At 41.9% G+C, this 19,858-nt stretch overlaps 1 protein-coding gene across 4 annotated transcripts in view; it reads left to right on the forward strand.

The window, feature by feature from the left end:
- Window positions 1–19,858, forward strand: part of LOC147121118 (TNF receptor-associated factor 5-like) — a 69,759-nt gene that overhangs the window by 34,286 nt on the left and 15,615 nt on the right. For 3 of the 4 annotated variants that reach the window (XM_085980915.1, XM_085980907.1, XM_085980905.1), the window contains exons 3-9: window positions 644–701; window positions 6,780–6,881; window positions 10,619–10,780; window positions 11,829–11,906; window positions 15,567–15,641; window positions 15,728–15,820; window positions 17,115–17,255. In XM_085980915.1, the coding sequence (XP_085837041.1) occupies window positions 644–701; window positions 6,780–6,881; window positions 10,619–10,780; window positions 11,829–11,906; window positions 15,567–15,641; window positions 15,728–15,820; window positions 17,115–17,255 (709 nt within the window). The remainder of the gene's footprint in view (window positions 1–643; window positions 702–6,779; window positions 6,882–10,618; window positions 10,781–11,828; window positions 11,907–15,566; window positions 15,642–15,727; window positions 15,821–17,114; window positions 17,256–19,858) is intronic. The other variant, XM_085980908.1, reaches the window with a different exon arrangement.

The raw sequence follows: 19,858 nt of genomic DNA on the forward strand, positions 1-19,858 counted from the left end.
AGCTTCCTGTCGCCTCATTCCCTCACACCCTTCTACCTTCCCAATCATCTTGCCACCAGCACTGCCTCGACCATAACCAGCCCCATTCACCAGGACTCCTCTCTCACTCACTCACTCAGCCTGCTCTTGATGGACCTTGCCCTACCACAAACCTGATCTCTGCTCCTCAGCCCTAAATATAATTTTGATGCAGGTAATTCACAGATACATATTTTATGACTTTTTTTTCTCCTCCAACATAAGCTGGAAGTAAGACATCGGCTCAAACACAATCCTTTATGTGCTCCCTGTCAGTGACATATTGATCATGCTGATATCAAGCTGTCACCTTTATGTTACTGTACTCAGAATAGCAGACCCACCCAGGAGCTCTGGCCTTTGGTATATATTTTTAATGTAGTAGGAACACAATAAGAATGATTATATTAAATTATATATATGAGTTATTCTTCCAGTTAATAATGGTGACTAAGTTGTAGAAAGCATTATATGAGGGGATCCTGTTTTTTTTGGGAGTATGCATTAGAACCATGTATGATATGAAGATTTACAAGGATATTTTCTGGTGTTACGAACAATTGAAACTGTCTGCTTTAATTTTTTTCATCTAATTCTTTTCTTCTGTGTTTAAAATGCTTCCTAGAGAGACTAAACCTATTGCCATTTGTCCCATTGATCAGGAAAGGATTATCGCAAATTGGGTAAGATAAAGTTATATATACTATAGCATGTTATCTTTTCATAAAATATAAACAGAAAGAACAGTGAAATTCCTCTTAATTAAAAACAGCAGTGCCATATTTTCTCCATAATGATCTTTTAAAGAAATTGCATTCGCAAAGTTTCTGCAAGTCAAAGCTGTACTTTGTCGCAATTTGATCAGCGGTTTGTTAATTATGAAGAAAAGCAAAAGTGAAAAAAATTCTCCCTTTTTTTTGTTAAGAGGAATTTCACTCCCTTGCGTTTTAAGGAATCCCTGTGTCTTTCAAGACAATGTTTAGATTGATGAAATAATTTTGTGTATGTTGGTTGCTCACTGTGTCCTTACACTAGTGGAAGAATACAGTTTGCCTCTGCAGTTCCTTGCAGTGAGTTCCTGCTCTCAGTTGGGTTGGCGAGGAGTAGTTATCCTATTGGAATAGAGGGGGGAAGATCACATTGCTTAGCTCCTTTATGATGCTGTTATACTGAAAACAACTCAAGTGAAGCTTCATCAAACAAAAATCATCCCACTCATGCTAGTAACATTATTCCTATTCTAGTGGTGACATTCCAGTTTCCTGTGGAACTTAGATTGGTTCTGTGTATGTCACTTATACACATAAACAATGGTGTTCCAAGTTTTAAAAGAAACTAGCATTCTCAATATGTGTGATGTGCTTCATTTGGCTGAACACAATGACATTTGCTTACGAGTACAGCTCCATAGACATGGGATGAGGGTGGGCTGGGGAGGGGCTCAGGATCATGTAAACAATTAGATAGAGTGGTTTCAAAGGGCATGGTGACATGCATGGAACTCACCTATTTACATGGATCTCAAGGGGGTCAGTCTGGCTGCACAGATTTGGTGCCAAATTTATGCTGATGAGGATTTGGCATCAAATTAATGCTGCAACAACATTTGCAAAGACCTGGGAATGGTGAAGGAAGAATTAAATGAGGGAGAGAAAATAATGTAGAAGGTGAGTTAATAATTGTTTTACGACAGTCTCTGAACAATGTTTGACACTGAGTTCCATAAACGAATAAACTCAACATTGCGGCTCGGCCAGAAGTGAGAAATTCACACAATGCAGACCAAACTCATCCTGGGAATATTTTTTTAAAACATTACATCCCACTTCCCCAGTCCCTCCAACTTAAAAACAAAAGTGTAGTTGCTTGATAGAATATTCATTAAATCTCCTTGGTTAGAAGAAGCAGTAAAAGCAACTTTAAAAAAATTTGTTTATGGGATGTGGGAGTCGCTGGCGAGGCCATCATTTATTGTCCATCCCTAATTGCCCTGGAGAAGGTGGTGGTGAGCCGCTTTCTTGAACCGCTGCAGTCCGTGTGGTGATGGTACTCCCACAGTGCTGGTAGGTAGGGAGTTCCAGGATTTTGACCCAGCGACGATGAAGGATCGGCAATATACTTCTAAGTCAGGATGGTGTGTGACTTGGAGGGGAGCTTGGAGGTGGTGGTGTTCCCATGGGCCTGCTGCCCTTGTCCTTCTAGGTGGAAGAGGTCGCGGGTTTGGGAGGGGCTGCCGAAGAAGCCTTGGCGAGTTGCTGCAGTGCATTTTGTAGATGGTACACACTGCAGCCACGGTACACCGGTGGTGGAGGGAGTGAATGTTTAAAGTGGTGGATGGGGTGCCAATCAAGCGGGCTGCTTTGTCGAGCTTCTTGAGTGTTGTTGGAGTTGCACTCATCCAGGCAAGTGGAGAGTATTCCATCACACTCCTTACTTGTGCCTTGTAGATGGTGGAAAGGCTTTGGGGAGTCTGGAGGTGAGACACTTGCCGCAGAATACCTAGCCTCTGACCTGCTCTTGCTAGCACAGTATTTATGTGGCTGGTCCAGTTAAGTTTCTGGTCAATGGTGACCCCCAGGATGTTGATGGTGGGGTGTTCAGCGATGGTAATGCCGTTGAATGTCAAGAGGAGGTGGTTAGACTCTTGCTTGTTGGAGATAGTCATTGCCTGGCACTTGTGTGGTGCGAATGTTACCTGCCGCTTATCAGCCCAAGTCTGAATGTCGTCCAGGTCTTGTTGCATGCGGGCATGGACTGCTTCATTATCTGAGGAGTTGTGAATGGTGCTGAACGCTGTGCAGTCATCAGCGAACATACCCATTTCTGACCTTATGTTGGAGGGAAGGTCATTGAAGAAGCAGCTGAAGATGGTTGGGCCTAGGACACTGCCAGGAGTTTTCCCCCCTGACTCCCATTGACTTCAGTTTTACTAGGGCTCCTTGATGCCACACTCGGTCAAATGCTGCCTTGATGTCTAGGGCAATCACTCTCACCTCACCTCTGGAATTCAGCTCCTTTGTCCATGTTTGGACCAAGGCTGCAATGAGGTCAGGAGCCGAGTGGTCTTGGCTGAACCCAAACTGGGCATCAGTGAGCAGGTTATTGGTGATTAAGTGCAACTTGATAGCATTGTCGATGACACCTTCTATCACTTTGCTGATGATTGTGAGTAGACTGATGGGGCGGTAATTGGCCGGGTTGGATTTGTCCTGCTTTTTGTGGACAGGACATACCCGGGCAGTTTTCCACATTGTCGGGTAGATGCCAGTGTTATAGCTGTACTGGAACAGCTTGGCTAGAGGTGTGGCTAGTTCTGGCGCACGATAGCCAGGATGTTGTCGGGGCCCACAGCCTTTGCTTTATTCAGTGTGCTCAGCCGGTTCTTGATATCACATGGCGTGAATCAAATTGGCTGAAGACTGGCTTCTGTGATGGTGAGGACCTCAGGAGGAGGCTGATATGGATCATCCACTCAGCACTTCTGGCTGAAGATGGTTGCAAACGCTTCAGCCTTGTCTTTTGCACTCACGTGCTGGGCTCCGCCATCATTGAAGATGGGGATATTCATGAAGCCTCCTCCTCCCGTTAGTTGTTTAATAGTTCACCACCATTCACGACTGGATGTGGCAGGACTGCAGAGCTTTGATCTGATCCGTTGATTGTGGGATCGCTTAGCCCTGTCTATAGCATGCTGCTTCTGCTTTTTAGCATGCATGTAGTCCTGTGTTGCAGCTTCCCCAGGTTGGCACTTCATTTTTAGGTACACCTGGTGCTGCTCCTGGCATACTCTTCTACACTGCTTATTGAACAAGGGTTGGTCCCCTGGCTTGATGGTATTGGTAGAGTGAGGGATATGCTGAGCAATGAGGTTACAGGTTGTGGTGGAATACAATTCTGCTGCTGCTGATGGCCCACAGCGCCTCATGAATGCCCAGTTTTGAGCTGCTAGACCTGTTCTGAATCTATCCCATTTAGCATGGTGGTAGTGCCACACAACATGATGGAGGGTGTCCTCAGTGTGAAGATGGGAGTTCATCTCCACAATGACTGTGCGGTGGTCACTGCTACTAATACTGTCATGGATAGATGCATCTGCGACAGGTAGATTGGTGAGGACGAGGTCAAGTAGGTCTTTCCCTTGTGTTGGTTCTCTCACCACCTGTCGCAGGCCCAGACTGGCAGCTATGTCCTTCAGGACTCGGCCAGCTTGGTCAGTAGTGGTGCTACCGAGCCACTCTTGGTGATGGACATTGAAGTCCCCCACCCAGAGTACATTCTGTGCCCTGCTACTCTCAGTGCTTTTTCCAAGTGGTGTTCAACATGGAGGACTACTGATTCATCAGCTGGTGGAGAGCGGTAGGTGGTACTCAGCAGGAGGTTTCCTTGCCCATGCTTGACCTGAAGCCATGAGACTTTATTGGGTCAGGAGTCAATGCTGAGGACTCCCAGGGCCACTCCTTCCCGACTGTATACCACTGTGTCACCACCCCTGGTGGGTCTGTCCTGCCGGTGGGACAGGACATACCCGGGGTTGGTGATGGAGGACTTTGGGACATTGTCTGAAAGGTATGATTCTGTGACTATGACTATGTCAGGCTGTTGCTTGACTAGTCTGTGGGACAGCTCTCCCAATTTTGGCACAAGTCCCCAGATGTTGGTGAGGAGGACTTTGCAGGGTCAACTGGGCTGGGTGTGCCGTTGCAGTGGCTGAGGTCGATGCCGGGTGATCTGTCTGGTTTCATTCTTAGTATGTTTCGTAGTGGTTAGTTACAACTGAGTGACTTGCTAGGCCCTTTCAGAGGGCAGTTAAGAGTCAACCAACTTGCAACTATATAGCACCTTTGATAAAGAAAAAATGTGCCAAGGTGCTTCACAGAGCGTAAGGTAGAAAATGCATGTCAATCAAAAGAAGGAGCTATGAGGAAGGGTAGCCAAAAGTTTGGCTAAAAAGGTGGGTTTTAAGGTAGTTCTGAAAGGAGGAGCCTTAAACTTATTGGGACTTGACTGACTGCACTTTATTTGAACTTGTTATTGCAGCTGCAGAGTATCCCCACCTTACTGAATTACATTCGTAGATTATAAAGTGCAATGAACATAGTGCAAAGTAATGATGTGAGCTTTTTTAAAAGCGTAGTCACAGTTCAATATTTTCCTCCAATTTTTCCCATCCGTTTCTAGAGAAAAGAAACACTAGCATTTACCTAGCATCTTAACACGCCTCTCAGAAATATCTGAGCGCTTCACATACAACAAATTACTTTGAAGTGCAATGACTATTATGTCCATAAATGAAGGCAGTAACTTATGCTAGGGTGCAATTCCACAGCAGCCCTCTAGTATTACACTAAAGTATCCATTCTTCATTTGTGACCCTAAACATTAGACCTAGGCTTTCTTGCCCCCTCCCACTAATTTGTGCCCACCCATATGTGGGTGAGTGCATTTAAATCAAATTGAAATGAGGGAAATATGACCTCTGCTGTGTTTCCCGCAATTTGAGCTGTTGGAACCTTGGACACCAGGACTGCCTGTTAGGTCCTCGTATCCAGCATTCAAAGATAAGTATAGGAGGCCTCAGATGTTTATTCACAGAGTGGCCTGTGTAGTTGCTCTCAGAGAATGGATATGCACAGTCCCAAGAGCAAGTTACAAAAAATTACAGCACAGAAGAGGCAATTCAGCCTCACACAAGCCTCCTCCCACCTTGCTTCATGTAACCCTATCTGCATATCCTTCTAGGTTGAAAATAGTTTACAGGGATTTATTTGTTCGATTCTTCAGAAAGCTCAGAGGTTGCCTTCTGTCTCCCACTGCAGCAGGCCACCGAGTCCGACCACAGCAAGATCCCGGCCGGATTTGGTGTGACTCCCTGGCGGGAGGCCGGAGAGCCTGCCTCCAACCTGAAAATAATCCTGGGTCTGGAAAAATCACTTGGGAGCATCTCTGTGGCGGGTGGAAGTCCTGCCCTGCTGGGGATCAATCCCAATTGGAAAAACTTAGGTCAGATTGTTGGTGGGGTATCCAACAGGTGAGAGGTATCACAGTTGAGCCCAGTCTGGTCCACAACCAACATCCACACACAGTTGCTGGATAATGATACCAGAAGCAAGCCTTACTTTATTATTACTAGCTCGGGACACTCAGGCCAACCTCATTCCCCTGCCTACCAGATGCATCAGCTCACTCAGCATGCACCAGGACTGAAGAAGGAACCCTCTTGGCTCAGTACCACTCAACATGATTCACTTCCTAACTGAGTCATCAGAGGAGCCTACAAACTTCGGTATTGTAGCAATGTTTTCATGGAGAATAAGCAAAGCGGCCAGGTTATTTAAATATTTTTTAATATATATATTTTTTTAAATCACTGTCCCACAGACAGCTTATTTTAAACTCCACCTACTACACACCCAGATTAAAACCTGTTTCAGAATTACATACATTGTTTTGAAAGGTAAAAGTGAAACTTAAAGGCAGATGAAGATAAAAAAGTAAAACCATGAATGACAGAAGTCTGAAAGTAAAACAGAAACTGTTGGAATGCGCAGCTAGTCAGTTAGCATCTGACGAGAAAGATGTGTCACTGCTCTGGGTGGCTCCTTCATTAGAGTTCAGGATTAACGAGCCCTCTTGTTCTGACTGACTGAACTGCTGCACATTTCTTGTAGTTCCTCTTTTTATTTTAAGAGTCTATTTGAGAAAAGTTGAGTATTTCTAGTTTAACAAAATAATTATTTAATAAATGCATCTTTTTTTGAAAGATATTTAGAGATAATTGCTGCAAGAGGGAAGTGTGGAATTTGATGGTGTACTGTAAAAATGCACCAGACTGCAAGCTAAAAGCATCACTTGGACGTTTAGGGGTAAGTACTGTAGAAGTGCTTTTACAATTTTTAATAACCTACTGTAGATTTTCCAATTATTTCATATGTATAGGAGACAAATATGATTTTGCCATCTGTTTCAATAGTACTTCACATTCCAAATAACATAATAATACCCATCTTACTTCAAATGGCAAAAATGTATTAAAATATGTGAACATTAGCATGTTTGTGTTTTTACTGTATCTCGTTATTTTGTAAGCTTTAGGAAAACATCTTACAATAATTTTGCTATATCCTTGACAGCCAACTGAAATTGCTTACTGGTACTGGAGTCTTTGGGAGATTACGGGCTGGATTTTGCCAGCCGAGACGAGTTGGGGGTGGGACTGCTGCCTTCCGGGTTCTAGTCCCGCCCCCAGCGACGTCTGCTGAACACACACTATTTTCCCTTGATTGGCCTTGTTAAGCCCACCCTGCGGGCTTACCATCCAATTAAGGGAAAGCTGGTGACAGATGACATCAGTGTATGACGCTTCGTCTGTCTCAAATGTTTTGACAGATGAATTGTCAGTGACAGCTTTGAGAAGCTGTCAAACACTGAAAATCTCTGTTCTAAGGTGAGCCCTTGCACATAGGTTTACCAAGACTTCTCTCCTCAGCAGAAAGCAGATGGCTGCAGCATCTGAGAATGCAGCAGCCATTCTGTCATCTCTGCCGTTGAGATGAGGCACCTCCGCATCCTCAACAGTTAAAGCCTGCAGGAAGAAGCAAAGGTAAGGAAACTTTTTCTAACGCTTTACACTCACTTCTCGTAATTACCTGTCCACACTTGCACCCATCACTCACCTCTACATCTTACTTTTCGACCCCTCTCACCCCCGCAGACCCACTGCTCACCTCGCTGACCCTGGCGAGGTTCGCAGCCGTCGGGAAGCCCGCAGCAGAAGGCTCAAAATGGGGAAAAGCCTCAAAACTGCATGTTAACTACCTGTTAACAGGCAGTTAATTGGCTCTAATCCCATTCCCGCCTCAAAGAGTCAGGTCCCTGCGCGACTCGGGGACCTGCCTCCCGGGAAGATGGCACGGAGGTGGGTTGGGAGTGGGGTTGGTACCCGCTCCCAGTTTCTGTCATTTTCCCGGCAAACCCGCCTCCTCCGGGCTGGGAAAATTCCCCCCTATGTTTCCAAAAACCATTCATTATTATTGTTGTGACACAAAATAATTATATGTCACCCTCTTCTACTTCACTCTGCTGTAGCTTTATCATTGTATCATTGAAATTTATGTCTTCCACTCTTTTGCAAATTCCAAATTCCATATCCGTTAAACTTGTCCCTGCATGGTCATCCTTTATGTTGCCAATTTCGTGTTGATTGATGCCAATTTTGGGATAATGTCTTGACTCCTGGACTTAACAGCCACTTCAGCTCTTGTGATTTTCATAGAATGTTACAGCACAGAATGAGGTTATTTGACCCATGAAATCTGGACCAATGTTTTTCTTCACGAGACACCTCACCTAATCCCGCTCTCCAGCTCACTCGGCATTCCTTTTAATAATCCTTTTCACCAAATGACTAGCTAATTCCCTTTTAAAATAACTTATGCATTCTATTTCAACAATGGTTTGTGGAAGAAAATTACACGCTCTAACTACCCTCTGTGTAAAGATTTTTTTTTGCCTCCCTTTTAATTCCTTTCGTGATTATTTTTACGATTTTGTTTGCTTGTTACCATCTTACTGACCAGTGGAAACAACCTATCACTATTTATCTTATCTTAACTCTTTGTAATCTTGAATGCCTCTATTTCCCCACTGCTTATCCTTCTCAAATACAGTAAAAAAAAGACCTAGCATCTTAAGTTTCTTTTCACAATTGTAACTCCTGATACCATCCAAGTCAATCTATGCTGCACCTTTTCCATTGCTTTTACATCCTTTCTACAATGGCGTACCCAAAACTGTACACAATACTCCAACTGTGGTCTAACTAAGATCTTCTACAAGTTTAGCATTTCCTTTTTGTATACTATTTGCATTCTTTTTCCTTTTTTTATGGCATATCTACTTGCACTGCCACCTTTAGTAGCCTGTGTATCTGCACCAAGGTCCCTCTGCTCCTCTACTCCATTTAAAATCTTACCTTTATTCCTTTCCCGTGTTCTTACTTCCAGAATGTGTTACTTCACATTTTTCTACATTGAACTGTATCTACCACCCATCTGCCTAAAGTACCAGCCTATCTGCATCTTCCTGTAGTCTTTCATAGTTCTCGTCACAATTTGCCATACTCCCCCAATTTGGTGTCAGGACCAGATTTTGACACTGTTCCCTCAATTCCTCAGTCCAGATCATTTGCGTGTGCAGTAAATAAGTGCAGCCCCAACACAGCCCCCATGTGGAATGCCGCACATCACTTCATTCCAGTGTAAGAAACTTTCTTTTGCCCATATCCTTTGCTTTCTGCCCTCCAGCCATGGCTCCATCCATTCTGGCTACATTCCCCTTAATTATCTTTGCCATAAATTTATTAGGTGGCCCCTTTTCAAATGCCCGTATGATTTTAATGTTGCATTTATACTTGTGCCTGAACATTGCAAATGTTTGACTTCGCCTGCTGAAATTCTGTACTGATCTTGTCTTTATGCTGAATCTTTGGCACTGATGCTATGCTGAGATTCTCAACATGGCATTGCCAAAAATACAGTTAAAAAACTGCTAGTGTTAACCATTATCAGCCGAAGGAAAAGCATCTGGAAGCGATTGTCTTATTTTGTTTTCTCTTTGCACCAGTGTCAATGTAACTGCTGCTAATGTGAAGAATTTAACTTGACTTAAAAAACTATGAAACAGCTGTCTCGCCTGCCCAATAATTTTCTACAGGCTGCCCTGTCAACCTTTCCCCATCAATATTAATTTCATTGCAGTCAGATGCTGATTAGCAACCCTCAGTGCCTGTGTTTAAGGGTGTCTTGCACCACACCCATGACCCCGCGGAGATGTTTATACAGCTGCTGAAATGCACTGTCAGTGCTCTCCGTGCCTGTTGTATGAACAGCAGGGAACATCCAAGTATCCAGTTTATTTCACTCCTAACTCAGTCACTTCAACACTTCTGAGTGTTCTTCCTCACTCTGCAATGAACTGTCTGTTCTTGAAATATATCACTTTGCTATTATTAGAAATGGTCAAGATGGAAGGGGGGCGGAGAACTGAGTAATGTAGCAAGTTAACACAATGCCTGTCCATTTCGGATACCTGGATTCTAGTACAGTTCAGTGTGCTAAGAGAAATCATTTTGGACATTATCAAACTACTTCATTTTGGGCACAGGCCTACAGCACACAAATGACTTCAACTTGGTTGAATTGACACACCCGAGGGTAACATTTTTAATTCCATGCTCCGGCCACAGAGTTTCACCTGCTGGGACTGCAAATCAGGAAATTGTGCAGGTGCCAGACAATTATTTTCCACCCATAATTGGAAAATTTATCTTAAAATTTACATTTTCACTTGGGCCATAAGGAAATGCAAAAAAATCACCCTAGTGCAGCAGGTGGTACTCTTCTAAGGTAGGGGCAAAGACATACTGTTGAAGCAGAGTAGAGAGTGCTTAATATACCTTTGGCTCTTTGCACCTTGGGTGTGTTTGATGCTGACATAGGGTACCACTCACCTGCACTGACTTCTCTCATCTCTATGAATGTAAAATATTTACCAAATCAAAACTTCAAGACTTACTGATGATATTTTTTCTCTCTTATTTTAGGATCACCTTAAAAAATGCCAGTTTGAAAGTGTAGCATGTATCAATGGTTGCAATGCTATCTTACAAAGAAAAGATTTAACTGCTCATTTGCAAACTGTGTGTGAATATAGAGAAGAAGCCTGCCAATATTGCAAAGCGAACCTGATCTTTAAAAACATGAAGGTAATACCATATTCAAAAGGGAATCTATTATTTTGTTGGCACAGCGCATGGGTACTTCATAATTTTGTGCTTTGGAGGGTAAAGTATGTACATGTCACTGGCTCTCCACCTATCTGGGTATGTTTTCATGTGCTCTTCCTGATCTCCGGTACCTCTCCAAGTGAGCCTCGGCTCAGTGGCGTCATTCTTACCTCCGAGTCAGAAGGTCATGGGTTCAAGCCCCACTCTACCACTTGAACACATAATCATGGTTGAGACTGCAGTACTGAGGGAGTGCTGCATTGCTAGAGGTGCTGTCTTTTTGGTGAGACTTTAAAGCCAAGGCCCCATCTGCCCTCTCAGACTGATGTAAAAGATCCCAAGGCACAATTTGAGAAAGAGCAGGGTCGTTCTCCTTGTGTCCTGGCCAACATTTATCCCTCAACCAGAGGCTGTCTTTACCCATAAAACAACAATAACTGCACTTCAAAAAAAAAGTAATTAATTGATTGTAAAGTGCTTTGGGATGTCCTGAGGACATGAAAGGCATTATATACATGCAAGATCTTCCTTTAGACAGCAAGCATTGGTGGGTTACTCAAACATCAAAGCTAATCCCAATAATATGTTCAACAAATGTTTGTTTTCCAGCAGGGTCACTGGATAGCACAGAAAAGAGGGAAGCCCTGCTGCTTTTTTTTCTCCCTCCCTAGCACAGGGGCCCCAAGGGCAATTGTAGTATCTTGCTGATGCCAGCTAATTTAGCACAGACAAGAGATCAAACCTGGGACCATCATGGTCTGCATGGCTTAGTACAACAAAGGGGACTGGGATGGAGAGTGGAGGCAGAGGGGGTAAGGGGAGTGGACTGGCAATGGGAACAGAGTGCTTCAATATTGGGAGGATGTGCCAAAGATTTATAGATTATTCTTTTTGTGGCTGGGAGGACTAAGGCTGGAGTTAATCACATGATGAACTCCAATCAATAACGGGTAAGTATAATTAATATGAGTACCACATGTTCGGTTCAGATGGATGTAATTTGGTATATGCATTTTTCTTTTTTAAGGAACATGAAGACATTGCATGTCCAAAGTATCCTATTCAATGTATATACAATTGTGGTGAATGTTTTTCAAGAAGTGAGGTGAGCAATACTTGAAGTAACAAAAATAGCATTTTTGCATAGTAATGAATTAAGTGAATGTCAGTACAGTAGTAATATTTTTGATTTTATTTTATTACCATATTTCTCATTTGTCTGTTTCCTACTAAAATGCACAGTTTCAAGTAACTCCCTTGCAACAGAAGCTCCAATACAATGACTAAAATAATGTCACTTTGAAGGTTTTTCTACTGTATGATATTGGTGGTATTTGTAGGTAGTTTATGAATGCTTAATTGGTTAATCCAATTTAACAATCAAATTGGTTAAAAAAAAGTCTTCTGTATCTCACTGCATAACCTATGCAGTGTTATATATTTTGGACAAAAATTTAGTTTGACATAAATTTCTATCTCTTTATCCATATTTTTTTTCTAAAGTCTTGAATATAGCACACACTTCCTGTAAGTGTCACACTTAAACTCTCTCACACTTTCGCCATCACACTTAAGCAGATCCTTTGACTCACCATGAGAAATGCGACAGGAGACCTGTCAGTAATATATGTTAGAAGTCTTGCATGTAGCGTGGTCTCCCTGTGTCACACTTACTTTTTGTAACATTTCATTCTGTCACAATATTTAAATCATGATTTTCTCTGATGGTTCAATTGCCCTATTTATTATTCTGAGCTTTGATTCAGTCTTGAGTCAGTTCTCCTAGCTGAGCCTCCAAACTAGGTGGCGCTGTGGCACTAGTCTATTGATTATACTTACCTGTGGTTGGCTTGGTCTCCCTGCCACTACTCCCAGGCCTGTTGGACTCACCCCATTGTTGCCATCTCCCTTCCCATCTGACCATTCCCACTACTGTTGTCTCCCAACTCTCATTGCTACTGCCTCATGCCCAATTCCAGCTACCACAACCCACTCCATTGCCATTGCCATTGCCACTGCCACTGCCTGCCCTCTCAAGCCTGCAGCTGTGGTTGCATTTCCACCCCTGATTCTTGGAGCAGACCCCTGCCAGGGGATTGGCTTGTGCCAGGGTGATGCCAAGGCCATGCTAATGACAGATACACAGGTGGGTTCAGGTCAGGCGGAGTGTGCATTCTGCCTTACTAGCTTCCGGTCGTGGAAGGAGAAGAATATTATGGTTGATGTGTCCTAGAAGTAAAAATAGATGGAATGCAAAAATTCAAAAGTAAACATTTCCTTTATCAACACTATAAAAGTGAGATAGCCAGTAACATTTGATTCAAAATGCAACATTTCAACTAAAGCGATGACCTATGTTAGTATACTGTTCCATGGGCACCAGGCATCCTTTACGACCTTACTGGATAGCAAAATCCATAGCCAAACTATGCAAAAGCCAATTATAGTTCCCTTCCATCTCCCTGGTTGAGAATGGCTAACTCAGTACAGACCACGGATCAAACTTTCCTGTTTTCTATGGCAAGGTATCACGTCACACAGTGTATTTATCCAGTGAGCCATCTGACATCTTTTATAATTCTCTTTTAAACCGTTTCCCTCTTACATCAACAGGCGAATCAACCTATTGTCATATGCACTAATAGTTGCCCTTGTAACTGAAAGGGATGGACTGTAATTCTAAGCTGACACCATTTGATGGGTGTTTCCTGTGCAAAAGATATGGATGGTGCCTCAGCATTTTGCTGCTGAATCACCTCACAGGCAAGAAACTCCAGAGATGCTATTCAATTGTTAAACTGCTGCTTCACCAAAACATGAGAGAGAATTCAGATTTTATTTGAAAACAGTGCAAAGCCTGAGTGGTTTATACCATTATCTATGTTCCAGGATTGGATTTTCTGGTATAAACTTGAAATTGTTCCCTTCTATCTGTTTTTCTAATATGTTGAAAGTTTTGTTAGTAAACTTTAGGGCTAAGTACACATAATTCCTAGCACTCAGACGTATCCCTAAGACCTGGTATGAGTCCTAGGATGCTATTAATTTTTCATCCTTGCATTGTTTCAAGATCATCTCCATGAAACCTTACGTTGCTCTGTTTCTGAGGAATAGATATGCTAATTTGGTGCAGCAAGCTTAACTGCTGTTGACAATTGATAGGTTTTGTTGCATATACACAGACATGTATATCATGAAACTGTGTGGAGGCCTGGAGGAAGGAACATAATGTACAGAAACAGTCAAATTATTAAATGGGAGCACTGTTGGGATGTTGCCCAGGCTTTGAAGGCATGTATCCAGAAATGCTGATAATCCAGTTGTAGTTAGAAAGTTTGCACTATTTTCTGTGGTACACTGGAAGTTCTAGTGCCACTTTTTCTTAACAGTTCACTTGGGTTCTGCACACTACTTCTAGCTAGTTCTTCATCGAACAACAAAAAATGCAGAAGTGAAACAACTTACTGCATTTCTTTCTTTTAATAATAGTGTTCAGCCTATTGTTTAATTTTGGGTTTAAGGAAATAAAATAATTGTAAAAAAAAACTATGCATCGCATTGGTAGAAATTGCTGCAAAATGTTTATTAATACTGCAGTTTTCAACCTTTATTTGTGAACAAAAACAACATTCAAATATTGAATGCAATTTCTATAGTGTTTTTTATTTGTTTTCATTATAGAATGAACTCCCTGACTGGAGAACCTCGAACTAGGGGCCATAGTCTCAGGATAAGGGGTTGGCCATTTAGGACTGAGATGAGGAGGAATTTCTTCACTCAGAGTTGTGAATCTTTGGAATTCCCTACCTCAGAGGGCTGTAGATGCTCAGTCGTTGAGGATATTCAAGACAGAGAGCGATAGACTTGTGGATAGTAAGGGAATCAAGGGATATGGGGATAGTGCAGGAAAGTGGAGTTGAGGTAGAAGATCAGCCATGATCTTATTGAATGGCGGAGCAGGCTCGAGGGGCCATATGGCCTACTCCTGCTCCTATTTCTTATGTTCTTATTAGAAAACACTTTATCTCCCAGGCATAAAATGCACCATTAGCTCTAAAGATTGAAGCCTGTGTGGCATGATGTATATCTCCCTCAGTTGTATGATAATGTAGGAAGCCCTTTATTAATATTAACAATTATGGTTTAATACTAACCTTCAGATATGTGGGGCAACAGTTTGACAGCAACAGCTTTGCTAAATGGTTGAGGGATTGTGTGGTGCAGAATATTAGGTTCTGTCCTTTCAGTCTGGGCGCAGACTGATGAGATGATAGAGTCAGCAGACTTTTGACTAAAAGGATCTATATAAAATACGTTTAAGGATTCCCAATCCATGGTGCATTTCCATAGCACAAAAATTGGCCATTACAGTAAGTTGGGAATAGATTGGTTAGTCTCAGAGCACTAGAATGACTAGTTTGAGAAATAGAATTCTCAAACTGAAAGAGCATGAAATGGTCTCTTCAGATTGGGGTTAAGTAAGTATGAAGGGAGCTTTTCCCTAGTACATCTAACCCCTGCTATAACTTACCAAAGAGTGCTTTAAAATGAAACAAGCAATAGAAAAGTGTTCATGGACTTCTGTTATCTTGATTATCACAAAACAAACCCAAAGAACACTTTTTTCCTCCAAATAAGAAGGGCCCTGTCATGCATCCATAGTTATTTTATCAAGGAGCTGCCCTATAACATATTCAGATAGTCACAACTGTTAACATTATCTATACTGAGCTGGTGTCTCAAAATGTTTGTGGTTTCTTTGTAGTTTGACGCACACCTGACTAACTGCCCAGAAGCTGAAGTGGAATGTAGCTACAAAAAATATGGTTGCCATGTCAGGGTAAGCAGGGACATTAACTGGCAAAAGACCAGTATTCAGAACTTAAAATCATAAAACCATGTGTAATGTTGGCATTATTTTCACAGGAAAAACGGAGGAAGATGGAAGAACATGAACATTCTTGTTTAAATGAACATTTATTGCTTGTTGTCACAAACAATACTAAATTAGAAGAACAGGTAATACTTTCTGAAAAGCACTTTCATATTATTTCCCACCAATTCTACTAGATGCCAGTAACCTCTAATATTGCCACACTCTGCCCTGCCCTTCCTCCTAGACTCCCCCCCCCAATCCTTCCTGACCTTAGGTTTCCCATCCTCAGAACTCCCCACCCCCTACAACTCCTAGGTCCCAGTGCTCACAAATCCCTACACTGCCTCCAAGATTCCTGGACCACCCTCAATGCTCCCAATCCTAGGGACTCTCCACCTAGTGCTCTCTGATCCCAGGACTGCTGCCACTGCACCCAAATACTGGGACCTTCCTTCCCAATGAATCCACTGTTTTCAGATCCCTGGACTCGTCCCTACATTCCTAGAAAACCTTTTCTTAGTGCTGCGAGACCCCAGGATCGTCCAGTGCTCTGAGTCTACTCAAAGCATTACCAGACCCCCCTTCCCAGTGCTTTCTGAACTTAGGACCAGCACTAACCCTAACAAATCAATGTCCTAGGTAATACTACTTGGTATAGGACCCCTGTTCTTATAAAATATCTGACTAACTGTGACTACGTGACATCAGTTGGTATATATATTATTTACGAAGGTACTTTAGAAAGAAAGAACTTGCATTTATATGGCACCTTTCATGTCCTCGGAAAGTCCCAAAGAACTTTAAAGCCAATAAATTACTTTTGAAGTGTAGTTATTCTTGTTTATGAAGACAAACAGAGTAGCCAATTTGCACTCAGTGATATAAAGTACTTACCCTTAAGATAAAGTACTTGCCTTGAGACATGTTCAATGTGTTATTTTTATTTATCTCATGTAATTCATCAGGTAAACTGTATATTTGAAGAGCTGCTGTATAAAGCTCAGAATATTTTTTTACGTTGAAATCTGGGGAGCTACTCCAGTGATGTCATCAGCTAAGGAGATTCTTGCAGATCACAACTGATTTGGCCCTTTTCCAGATGAATTGGGAAGAACTGTCTTTCATTTCTGGCCATTTATAAAACCATTCCACATTGAGGTTTTGCTGTACTGCTAGAGTTAAAGAAAATACAGGAAAAAGCCCACAAAAGGCAGTTATAATGCATTTGGGGTCAAATTGCATGTTCTGCACATAAAATTGAAATTGGAATGTAGACAAACATACTGGGTAAAAGTTCAAACAATTGTACCCCATTCATATACGTGTTCCCATGGAGCAGAAAAAAATTGTCACTTAATTATGCAGTTGGCCCATTTGCAGTATTTCCTGTTATAGTTAAGTTTTATTCCAAATGCTTTCTTTAATTTTTAATCATAGATTTTGGATCTGAAAAAAACTTTGTGTGAAAGAAACCAAGTTGTCACTCAGTTAGAAGAACAAATCAACAAACTTGACATCGAGATTAAACTATTAAGTGAGCACATTTCCAAAAATGACGATGAAGTTGCAAAAACACAGGCAAGAAATTTCTGTATTCTCATAGTATTATTTATCTAGATGGTGATCTGTCACTTGTGTTCTGGGTGCATTTTAATGATCACAATATGTTTGGATGAAAAAGACCGTTCAGCTCATTTTATCTCCTCCTTCCAGAACACCAGCCCACTAGTTGCAGCATCTACCCTCCCGATACAGCATCTGGTTGTTTCTTAAACCCATTCCAGTTATTGAGCACACTCAGAACAAAGAAATGCTTCCTGATGTATATCCTAAATTTGCCCCTCAGAACCTTAAACTTGTGCTCTCGTGTCCTGCTACCTGGCATATCTGAAAGTATTGATTTAAGTTTACTTTCTCAACCCCATTATATATTTTATATACCCCTGAGATGTTGCTTTATGAGCTTACGCAAGTAATTCTTCCCTCTGAAAACTCACTCATCAGAGCCTACAGACCAAGGAAGTCTTAATAGGCATCCCCACAGCACGAGGAGGGTGCAGGAGAAGAGGAAGGAGAGCCAGTAGTCTGCTGCCAGAGCCGGGAGAGCACAACCGAGAGCCCATCCACAGAATGGTGTATTAGCTCTATTTGTACAACCACCGAAGTGGGGAACCACATTTTCACTGCCTGCTTGCATAGTTGTGAATTTGGAGAAGGCATACAAGAACTACTGACCTCCCACTGCCAGTGTAGCGTTAATGATTGAAATGAGATAACTATCATGTCAGTTTCCCCCCCCCCCCAGTAATTACAATGTGAATGATGGTACAGCCATCAACTTTAAAAGCTTACCTTTTGGGGCAGGGCTTGACACCAGCTGATTTTATGCTGTTGCAAATGCTCCTCCTTACTGGGCTGCTTTGCCACAATTGCACGGATATGTGTTTGTCCATTTTACATTGCAGTTGCTGAGGTTACGCTCAATAAGGTGCTGCACCAATGTCAAGAGTGCAGTATAAAAAGCAGTATAGCTGGTGCAAGAATAAAGCTGGTTTTACACTGTCGCTGTTTTATTTCCCCGAAAGCTGTCTCCTGGCATTTACAACTGCTAATTCTGGCTCCCTAATCCTAGCTGCAAACCCAGACTCATGGAAAGCTGGTATGAGCAAGCTGGGTTTAGTAGCATAAACATGGGGAGCTGGATCCTGGACCCCAGTCTGCCAGAATATGATCAAAACAGCACCAATATAAAAACAGGTTAAGATTCCTTCCAGGATGTACAGTTTATGAGGTGGGTTGATATGCCCCGCAAGGATGTGTAAAATGGGCTCGGGACAAGCCTAAGGTGATAGGTGTGGTCAAAAGCAAGTGTCCCTGATTTGACCATTTGTGCCTGATTGGCTCACCGGTTGAGAAGTATAGATGTGGAACAGATTGCCAGCCCACTCTTCTGATCAGAGGAGATACATGAGGACCAGTGGCTTGTAGAAAATTAATAAAAATTCCTCAAGGATTCCAGGTTTAAACCAGTAGAACCCAATACCCCCGACTCAATGTTGAAAGTGTTTATTTCAATAACTCAAATACAGCTTTGAAAATAAACAAAAATTCCTGTAGCTATATATTTGCCTGCTTTACCCTCATTTTTGCACATTACATTTTTGAAAGCACTATTTTATTTACCTGGACAGTGATACAGAGGAAGTGTTCTTCCTACCTGTCAAATTACACTGAAATGTTCGACCAGGGATGAAACAGCAATTTTTTATATGTTCTTTGCATGTAATTTTACTTTTTCTTAGTGAAAGAAAAGCAGAAAGCACCTAGAAAATCTGGATTTAGTCCTACTGTAGAAATAGCTAAAATAAACAATAAAAGCCAGAACACAAAAAGAAAATACTGCAGATGCTGGAAATCTGAAATAAAAACTGAAAATGCTGGAGATACTCAGCAGGTCAGGCAGCATCTGTGAAGAGAGAAACAGAGTTAACATTTCAGGTCGATGACCTTTCGTCAGAACTAAAAGCCAGAAACTCCCCAAATAAACCAAACTACTGTCAGCTTCATAACCCATTCAGTCATAAGCAAGATCTGTTTGCTGTAAATCGCCAGAACCTGAAGTATATTCTATTCGTGCATATGTTTGTTTAAAGTTTTTTTACACCATTCTGGCTCGGGAGTGAGGCTATCCACTACATGAGAGAAACAGCACAGCACAGGGGAAGCCTAGATTTGACTCTTTTTACCCACACTGAGGGATTAAAATGTGTAATCCATTTATTTTAAATCTCTGCACTCTAAAATTAATTCATTATGCTTGAGATGTTTTGACATGACGAAGTACCATACAAATGCAAACATTTAATTACACTTGCAGTGATTATGTCAAGGTTATTAAACCTTTTAGTGTGAATGGCCTTGTGCTTAACCTACATGGGGTCACAGATCCCGTCAGCATCCCCTGCCAGCAAAGTAAAAGATTCAAAATGTAATGAAATCATTTCCAAGCTTGTAATAAAAGATGAAAATGAATTTTAAACCTAAAAATTAAACAATGTTTAACCTAAGTCACACTTGTGGTATAAGCAGAAAACTACACCACATGCTGAAGCATTTGCCTTTTTCTTCTTATTCTATTAATAAGCCATACTTGTTAAATTGTTAAAAATTGTGTGATTGAT

Source organism: Somniosus microcephalus, chromosome 3 (genome assembly GCF_052327205.1).
Source record: "Somniosus microcephalus isolate GS21.2 chromosome 3, FLI_Smic_1.0, whole genome shotgun sequence".
NCBI classification, from domain to species: domain Eukaryota; kingdom Metazoa; phylum Chordata; class Chondrichthyes; order Squaliformes; family Somniosidae; genus Somniosus; species Somniosus microcephalus.